Below are 10024 nucleotides of genomic sequence, written 5' to 3'. Positions count from 1 at the left end.
ATTTCCTTATTTTTGTGGTTTTTCAGCCACTAAATTTGTTTGAGGTTTCTTGCTCTTGGCTTCAAAGTGTTCTGTGATGCCTCATGCCTCTTCTTTATGGTGAGCTCGTTCGGAGTTCAGCATTTTCCAGGCCTGGAGAAAAACAACTCCTGCTAATGATTCTGCCAAAGAACCTAATCCCACAACTCAAATTGCACCTTCTCCTCATTTTGAACATATTTTGACTTCAACAGAGGAGAAAACAGCCAAAACTCATCCTTTCCTGCTTTTATTTTTCATGCCAAGCTCCTACGTTTCTGTTTTTTTTTAATTACACTGAGCTAGATTAAAAGAAGGAAGAAAAGCGAGGTGATGAGATATGAAGAAATCATTATTAAAGATCAATGTGTTTTGGGGGTTTAGCTCCTAAAGGGGATTTTGGGGGATCCGGTGTGGGGCTGCTGCCCTGGTGCACACCTGGTTTGAGGGCTCGGCGCAGAAGAAGCTGCGGCGGCAGATGTTCTTCGGCAGCTGTTGGTGAGACATCTGCATGGAGACAGAGAAGAACCTCCTGGGGTGAAGCTGACCCCACCACCACATGTGGAAAGGGAGATCTGGACCAAAACCCCTCCATTGTTGATTCCATGGCCCAGTTTTGGCTCCATCTCTGCATTTGCTTCCAGATCCCAGGTAAGAGGGGCACGTCTCTTAAGGGTTGAGGGCAGCCAAAATCAGGTTGGAGCCTTTCCTCCAGCCTGCTCCAGCATGTGGGATGCGTTGCATGGTGTCTGTGTGATGGAAACTTTAAATATACAGGCACAGGATAGATCTACAGGCTATGTCACCACATCATTTTGGACAACGCCAGTAATAACTTGATTTAGCTTTTGGCCAGCCCTGAAGCGGTCAGGCAGTTGGACCAGTTTATCGTTTTAAACCACTTCCAACTGAAATAGTCTATTCTTCTATTCTTCTCTTCCCTTTATAATGCAATATATAATGATGTGCTTATATACATAAATATATATATATATATATAATATATATATACCATGGCAGAGATCCCTCAGAGTTTGTTTTTGCTGCATCCTCTTACTGCAGATGGACTGGGGGAAGCTGCTGGCGGAGAAGTTAAAGTAGCACCTATCTCTGCTGCCTGTGTAACACAAAGATGATAAACATCCATCAAATTTTCTTCTAAACCTACCCAAGGACTGAAAGTTTCCCAAGGGCCCCAGCTGGAATCAGTGTGTTATAAAACTGTGTTACCTTCTGCCTATTGCAGGCAGGCTGCAGGAGTTCTGAACCGAATATATGCAGTCGATGTTACGGCAAAGTGGCAAAATTACGTTTACAGAACAAATTGTGCCATTGGTTCTTATGTAGAAAATGTTTGGAGTATGAAATACTTGTTGATGTATATATTAGGGTGACAGCTCAAGTTTCGACCCCCAGATGTTGCCCAGCCTGGGTCCGCAGCCGCCCAGCATCCTCACTAGATGTCAGGACTGCAGGGAGTTCTGTTTGCAGCCCATGGTGGTGATCCAGCCATGCCGTAACACAGTCGATCTGGCAGCAAACAGCCTGATACAGTTTATCGATGCCTATATACAGGTAATAATATCCTATAGATTTATGTGTTAGGGTCCCTGCTGAGAAAAACCCCAATAAATAAGAGTTTGCCCTACAAATGCAAAGGGAACAGAGACTGGTTTTGAGCTGCTGCAAGCTGGTCTGGCCAAGTACGTGGAAACAAAGCCATCACATTCTGATTCCCCATCTCCCCCTGTGCAGGGGGGAGAAAAGGGAACAGGGAATTTTGGGGGAGATGAAGGTGAAGTGGAGGTTGAGCTTTTCTGCTCCAGCTCCACCCCAACTGCAGCTCAAGCTCTGGCTCAGAGCAGAGCTGAGCATTTCCCAAGATCTCCTCTCATCCCTTCTGATTCACCTCCAATACCTTGAGCAAAAGGTTTCCATGGGGGGTTAACTTTCCAAAGCTAGCAGAGCCAGATCTCAGGACAGCCAAGAGGACCCTGAGGCCACCGTGTCCCACAACCGCACACATTTCCTCCCCTAAAAAAAACATACAGGTGTTTGCCAGAGCAAATTTTGGGAGGATTGCACTCCAAACCCTGAAAATGATGTTATTTTGGTAATAAGGAGACATTTACATTATCATAGAGCCAGAAGAAGTGGTGAAATGCTGCAGCTGCTGTGCAACACCTGGATTTCAGCGTTGCAACATTAGGTTGAAGGCTGCTCGTCACTGCAGGGTCCGGGCAGCGATGGGGTCATTGCTGTGGGACAGAGGAGGGTTCTGGATCTGTGTCAGTCCTCTGTCCCCATCAGGGACATGGGGGCCAGGGGCCACGGGGATGGCTTCAGGTGTTCTCATGGTCATGCAAACCCATTCCCACACCACCGGGTTTGCAGGGCTCCACAATGCTGTTTGCAACAACTACCATCAGCAGCTTTGGGATTTTGAAGGAATACGGACATTTTAAGGCAAAAAAACAGCCTCCAAAAATGTATTTTGTTGAGCTGTTTGCATGGCTGTAAAAATGTCTGGGAAGCAGATGGGGGAAGCAAGAGCATCCTTATCTTCAAAGGGCTGTTTTTCACTTGGTCTTGGAGTATCTGCCACTTTGTAGGAGTGTTTGCGGAACAGAAGGGATCACACGTTACCTGTTGTCCTTTCCACAAGGACACATCCTCACTCGCACACAGACATTGTTCACATCTGCCCAGGCCGAACACAACTCAGATAATTTCCACAAAAGCTGCAAAGCCCAAACACGGCGATGCGATGTCAGACAGAAGCTTTCAACCCCACCGCTACCCCTCACTCCCTCTCATTCCCCAGGTCTCAAAATTCATATAAAAATAATAGTCTGAAAACTAATATCAAAGTGGCTCATTTTGAGATGTTTTGAATGGTTTTTGGTCTTTTTCTGCATCTGAGATGTGATCTGAATTTTACTGGTGTTGCTTCTGTTAGAACAAAAATCTGGCAAATAAGAGGCTCAAAAAAAATCTATTACAATAGAGGTGAAGCCTCTCCAAAACAATGAGAGAAAAGGAGAGCAGGAGAGGGACATCCATAAGCACAAGTGGAGATGCTCTTCCCTGCACATAGACCCCCAAGAACACCCTCAAAATCATCCCTCCATCTCTCTCCCTGACCCTGAGCCTCCTCTCTAGATGTGCTTATAGGGCAAACTCCACCTCCATAACAGGGCTTGAGCAAAAAATTAGTTGAGAAACCCCAAAAAAGCCTCTTAGGGAATGTGGGACCATCCTGATAATGATGCTCCTGTTTCTCGCTCGTGTGATCCCCAGGTCTGTGACTACTTGATGTAATTAAGCCCACAAAGAAAATCTGTACATAGCATGGAAGAAAAGTAATGAAAATAAAACAGTAACTGTGTATTACTGTCTTTTCTCTTAGGTTTCTGCACAAATCTACTTTTATCCCAGACTCCTGAGCATATTTTGGCCCAAACTAACAATAAAACAGAAATCCGCTGTGAGCTGAAGAAGGAGCACACGGGGGTGTACTGGTACCGCTGGAGCCAGGAGAGGCAAAAATTTGAGTTCTTGGTGTTTTCCAACCCGTTGGGCAAAGCCACATATGGCACAAACATCAGCCAAGACAAATTTAGTGTCCAAGGGGCGAGTTCCCACAGCTCGTACAGCCTGCGCATCAGCCAGCTCCATGCCTCGGACAATGGCACCTACTACTGCTCCATCTCCCAGTCCTTTCAACTCCTCCTGGGCAGTGGGACACATCTCGGTGTGGGTAAGCATCACCACCAGGGCTCCAAAATGTGTGATGAGGTCCCCTAGGTAAGGGGTCATGTGTGTTGGCGGACCCTTCTCAATTTTGAGATGTAATATTGGGGTCTTGGGGTTTTTGTGAAGGGGCCTATGAGACCAGATAAGTCAGAAAATCCAGGAAAAAAAAGCTATATTTTAGGTCAGCTGCTTGTGACAGTCCTTTTGCTACCAGCAGTTGCTTTACTGTGATCATGCCCTGAGCACTGTGTTGGTCCTAGTGTTTTAGGTTTTCCATGGGGAGGTGTTCAGGCTCTATATCACAGAATCCCAGACTGGTTGGGGTTGAAGGGACCTCTGGAGATCCAGTCCAACCCACCTGCTAAAGCAGGTTCACCAGAGCAGATCACACAGGAATGTGTCCAGGCGGGTTTGAATGTCTCCAGGGAAGGAGACTCCACAACTTCTCTGGGCAGCCTGTTCCAGGGCTTTGGCACCTCAAAGTAAAGATGTTTCTCCTCATATTCAGATGGAAACTCCTGTGTTTCAGTCTGTGCCCATTGCCCCTCATCCTATTGTTGGGCACCACTGAAAGGAGTCTGGTCCATCCTCTTGACACCCTTGAGATACTTATAACCATTGATGAGATCCTCTCTCAGGTTCTCTTCTCCAGGCTGAACAGACTCAGCTCTCTCAGTCTCTCCTCATAAGAAAGATGCTCCAGACTCCTCATCATCTTTATAGCTCTCCGCGGTACTCCCTTCAGTAATTCTTTGTCCTTCTTAAACTGGGAAGCCCAGAACTGGATGCAGAACTCCAGATGTGGCCTCACCAGGGCAGAGTAGAGGGGAAGGACAGCCTATGTTAGGGAGCCTGCCCTATGTTCTCCTCATCCCCCGTGGTACTTTGGATGAGAGGCTGGATGTTCTGCTCAGCTCCTGGGTCCTCTGCACCCCAGTTCTTCCCTCCCTTTCCTCCAAGTCACCAGAGCAGCAGCTTCCAGGCTGGAGGGCATCACCCCTCGCATCGCTGGGGTGGCTCTGGCCGCAGGTTTCAAGCCTGTCCTTCACATAAAGGGTTGAATTGCAATTTATTCCTCAAATCTCACAATCCACCATCACTGGGGAGCTCCAGCCAGAAATCAGAGCTGTGGGTGTCACTGGGGGGATGATGCTTTACAGACCCTGGGTCATACAGCAGCTCTTTTTTGCCCTTTTTCCCTTGGACTACTGAGCAGGAGGTGGTGTAGAAAAGCTAATGTGTTTAAAGTAGGTTTCAGCCATTAGATTGCAGGCTTTTAGAGAGAAAAATAACTTATTTAACCAACATGCAGCTATGGCTGCTGACTTTAAATCATCCCCATTGTCCCGATCTTTCTGTTGTTTGCTTTTTTTTGTCCCAAATATGCCCTGCACCTTGAGCTGGATGAGAAATTGCTTTTGGATTCTTGCCGGCTCGAAGAAAAACTGCTTGGAGATAAAGGGCAACTGGGTTTTATCAACTGGGCACATATCTTTGTGCAAAGCAAAGCATGAAAAACAGGGCTGAAAAGCAGAATGATCAAGGACACTCCAATTTAGAACTAAACATCAGCAGGTGCTCTGGGAGGACTCAGGCTTTGCTTGATATTTTCTTTTTTCCTTCAGTACACACGATAGCACAGATTGTCTTTAAGTTCCTTTTCTTTAAGTCTATTATAATGTAAGGTAGAAGTTGTCCAGATAAATCCCAAACACCTGATACCTCATATTTCCAAGCAAAAGAACGGTAGTTTCCATGGGAATTTTAGTCCTGGATAAAAGCAGACAAAAGCAGTTTTGAATCACCCAAAATTGTGAATAAGTGGAGTCTAAGCAGAGATACAGCTATTCAATTACATTACTGTGATATTTTCCTGACCAGTGTAAAACTAAATGCACTCCATTGTAATTCACAGAATAATAAATCCTGCCCTCATTTTATAAGGAAAAAAAAAAATCCAATTTTGAGCAAAGGTTAGAGCAATCTGAGTATGGAAAAGATCCAGAGAGCTCTTAAAACCTCCCGGTGCTACAGAAATCTTCTGCTACCCCTGAATTCATGCAACGTTGATGAGATGGTACCTGGCAGTAAATGTAGCTCAAGGAAGCTTCCTTTCTCCCTTCTTAACCTTCTGCCTTTGTTTGTCTGGTACATTGTTTTATTAAAGCTTTTACAAGCTCTTGGTAACTTCTGTGGCCACCAAGAGGTTCAGGTCCAGCTCCCAGACACTTTAGGCGACCCAGTTCTTTGGGGGGGGTCCCTGGATGAGGCTGATTTTAAAAGCCAAAATTTCCAGCCCTTCTTGCCTGCTGTTTGAAATCTCCACTGAACTCAGTGCCATATTGACCACGCTCTTCTCCACCAGTTGATGCTTTGCCTCTTCCTCCGAAGACCACTAAGGCACCACTCTCCACAAAGCCTGTGCGAAGCGTAACCAAAAGCAAAGCTGTCAGCAAGAAAGGTACGGCACCGAGCTGGGTTGCAAAAGGGGTTTGCTGAGCTCCTGGGGTCTCCAAGGTTCAGCCAGAGTTTGTCCTGGGGTGGGGGCAAGCAGAGCATGACCCTGCTGGGACAGGCATCTGGGCACATCTAGACCCACTGCTCTGGCTGGAGGTGATCTCAGCCTTCAGGGGCAGTCTGCTGGGATATGCAGGGATTTAGGGGCCAGGATGTATTTCGTAGAACCATAGAATCACAGAACCATAGAACAGTTTGGGTTGTAAGGGACCTTCAAAGCTCATCCAGTGCCACCCCTGCCATGAGCAGGGACATCTTCACCAGCTCAGGTTGCTCAGAGCCCCGTCCAGCCTGGCCTGGGATGTCTCCAGGGATGGGGCATTCACCCCCTCTCCGGGCAACCTGGGCCAGTGTTTCACCACTGTCAGTGTAAAATATTTCTTCCTCATTGTGACTCATAACTAAGTTCTCTGCAATGCCTTTGGGGTGCAATAGAACGTCCACCCTGGGATACCCCAGGGTGGTCACATCCTCCACCCCTCCTGAGGACCTGCCATGCTTTTCTCTCCTCTCACCCCACACTTCATCCCTAAAAGCTGTCAGGACAGGATGATGCTGGGTGCTGAACTGGGTGAAGCTCCACACCATGTTCCCTCCTGCTCTCCAGGTGCCTGCAGCCCCCTGGTCTGGGCTCCCCTGGCCACCAGTGTCCTGGTCCTCCTGCTGAGCCTGGTCCCCACCGCGTACCGCTTCTACCGTAAGCATCCCACCAGCCCCAGGGGACGATGAGGGGCGTCAGGCCCTGGGACAGCCTGACAACGGGATGGGGAGCTAAGAGACGGTCCTGAGGCTCATGGACACCATCTTTCCCCAGGTTTGCGACGGAGATTGTGGCTTCGCATCCACAGGCAGTAAATCCCACCAGCTCCCCCTGCCTTGGGCGTGCAGGGAGAAGCCACGGACCCTCCCCTGCACAGTGCTGAGCCCGGCCTGGATGTGACCCGGGAAGGATGTTACAGGGGGCAGACAGACATTTCTTTCCTGTGATGGACCATGACTTTAACCTTTTTTCTTGACACAAAAGCTGATAATTGGACTGGGCTGGATCCTGCAGCACATGGAGCATTTTTCAGAGGGTGCTGAGCAGAGTGAACACCACAGCTGGCTCTGCACTGGGGCTGGTGTACTGAGGGGGCTCAAATGGGCTGGAAACATGCTCTGAGAGCTTCTTGGCTCTCCTCTCCACCCATGGGACATCACAAAGGTGCTTTTCCTTTGCTTCTGCTAACACTGGCTGGTAAGACTTTGCTAACAAACACTCTGCAAGCAACCAGCAGACAGCAGGGGTGGGTCACTGTGTAGCTTGCCCTGTACAGGCACATTCATTAGAAATAGTGAATATATTGCTCAGATGTTTGGCTCTGTAGGCTGGTGTCTCGCGTCTGCACTTGGTGCACAACATGGCTGAGTGGTGAGCGAGGAGCCACGGCTTCTGCCCAAGCAAGAGTTACAGCAGAAAAACAGCTCGGGGGGAGCAGGTCTGGGAGAGCATCTTCTCCCACAGGATACTGAAAACATCCAGGAGTGGGAGAGGAAAGCCAGACAAAGCCATACACCCAAGGCCAAACACCTGGAGCAGCCTGAAGGCCAACAACACTGCTAAGAGCAAACAGAGGCGGCCGGGACCTGGCCCTGAGCCCAGCAGCTCAGCAGAGCTGTAGAGAATTGCCCTGAGCAATGTCTGTGTGTGCTGAGCCCCAAGCAATGCCAGGAGCAGGGTAGGTCTCCCCGGGGACGTTCATAGAATCATAGAAAAGTTTGGGTTGGAAGGGACCTTCAAAGCTCATCCAGTGCCCCCCCTGCCATGAGCAGGGACATCTTCACCAGATCAGGTTGCTCAGAGCCCCATCCAGCCTGGCCTGGGATGTCTCCAGGGATGGTTCATCCACCACCTCTCTGGGAAACCTGGGCCAGGGTTTCACCACCCTCCATGTCAAAAATCTCTTCCTCATGTCTGGCCTGAATCTCCTCTCTTTTAGTTTAAAACCATCACCCCTTGTCCTATCACAACAGGCCCTGCTAAAAAGTCTCTTCTCATTTTTCCCATCTGCCCCTTTTAAGCACCGAAATGCCACAATAAGGTCTCCCCAGAGCCTTCTCTTCTCCAGCTGAACACCCCAAGTCTCTCAGTTCATCCTCCCAGCAGAGCTGTTCCAGCCTCGGATCATTTCTGTGGCTCCTCTGGCCTCTCTCCAACAGGTCCATGTGTGTCCTGTGCTGAGGACCCAGATCTGGACACAGGACTCCAGGTGGGGTCTCACCAGAGTGGAGCAGAGGGGCAGAATCACCTCCCTCCACCTGCTGCCCACGCTGCTTTTGATGCAGCCCAAGATACGATTTACCTTCTGGTCTGCAAGCACACATTGCCAGCTCATGTCCCGTCTTTCATGCCCCAGTACCCCCAAGTCCTTCTTCACAGAGCTCCTTTCCATCCCTCCCTCCCCCACCTGTATTGATACTGGTGGTCGCTCCAGCCCAGGTGCAGGACCTTGAACAGGGGTTAACAAGGCTCAGCCCCTGTCCAGGACTGCAAGGCTGATGTGGGGCTGAGAACAGGCAGTGGGTGCTCACTCTCAGGTGCATCCCCAGCCCCTCATTTCTGCCAAAATACAGGCACCAGAGCAAGGCCGGATCAGCAGCAGCGAGTACAAGGGGAAGCTGCTCCAGACGCCTCCTGTCCCCAGTGTGGGTGGGAAGTCCAGTGGCTATTTTTACTGCTGGGGAAGCAGCAGGCATCTCCTGTCCTGCACATTGCCTGTGTCCTCACAGCTGCCCACAAGCCAAGGGCTGATGTGGCTCCAGAGTCCCCAGGGCTGGGACAAAGCGGGCATGAGAGGAACCCGTGTGGGTGTGAAGCATCCCAGCGGCACAGCAGCATCCCTCTGCCCTTCCTCTCCTTCCCCTCCCAGCCACAGGGAGCTGCTGCTCTCCACTGCAATATAAGATATTTCTGAAGGACTTGGTCTCATATCTGGCCATGCCTACTCCTTGAGATGGATATTTCCCCTAAATGATGCAGCCATAAAGCTGCTGTGGACAACGCTGAGCCAAGCTTTCCCAGGCTGGGTTTCCCACACTTGAGGCATCCTGACCTGAACATCCATCCCTGCCTCCCCTGTCCCACCTCTCGCCCAGCACAGGAGGTGACCTCCCACTGCCGAGCAGCCGGGGACGGGTCTGGGCAGTGAAAGGCTGTGACAGCCCAATCTCCTCTCCCACAGGAGGGTGAGCAGCCCCGGGGATAACCCTGCCTGGTCCGTTCCTCCTCCCTCCATCCCACCCTCACACCATCCCTGCAATGTGTGTGACCCTCGCTGAAACCCCCCTGGGATGACACCATCTCGCCTTGATAGACTTCAGCCGCTAATTAACCCTGCTCCAGTAAAACCTGTTTGAAGGATGGGGATTTACCCCTTGGCTCTGTGCACACCTGTGAATAATTGTAGCAGGCAGTAAAGAATCTGCTCAGATCCTGAATTCCCCAATTTGGCTTCCTTGTGTCTTTGTAAATTACAAAGAACACAAACAGACAAACAAACAAACCCACACCTCCGCATCATCTATCTGCCTGCAATGAAAACAGCAGAGGACAGCAAGCCAAAGATGCTACATGGTCTTTTGAAGCACAGGTTTAGGCAGTTTAGCAATGGAAACAACAAAAAAAATGTAGTAATTCCTGTAATCATCAATAGGATGTTTTAAGACAGTGAAACTCAAAGAGATTTTAGCAGCA

General features: G+C 49.5%; 1 protein-coding gene across 1 annotated transcript; it reads left to right on the top strand.

The window, feature by feature from the left end:
- Positions 1 to 623: 623 nt before the first annotated feature.
- On the top strand, positions 624 to 7207 carry CD8B (CD8 subunit beta; the record flags this gene model as incomplete). Its single annotated transcript, XM_080344342.1, has 5 exons — positions 624 to 669; positions 3428 to 3778; positions 6140 to 6235; positions 6899 to 6988; positions 7106 to 7207. The coding sequence occupies 5 exons, from the start codon at positions 624 to 626 to the stop codon at positions 7144 to 7146; spliced, it is 624 nt and encodes a 207-aa protein (XP_080200468.1). The 3' UTR covers positions 7147 to 7207.
- Positions 7208 to 10024: the final 2817 nt, after the last annotated feature.

The sequence above is a fragment of the Nesoenas mayeri genome (assembly GCF_963082525.1).
Source record: "Nesoenas mayeri genome assembly, chromosome: 4".
Lineage (NCBI taxonomy): Eukaryota > Metazoa > Chordata > Aves > Columbiformes > Columbidae > Nesoenas > Nesoenas mayeri.
Note: the sequence above shows the minus strand (reverse complement) of the source record. Positions and strands in the feature narration are given on the sequence as shown.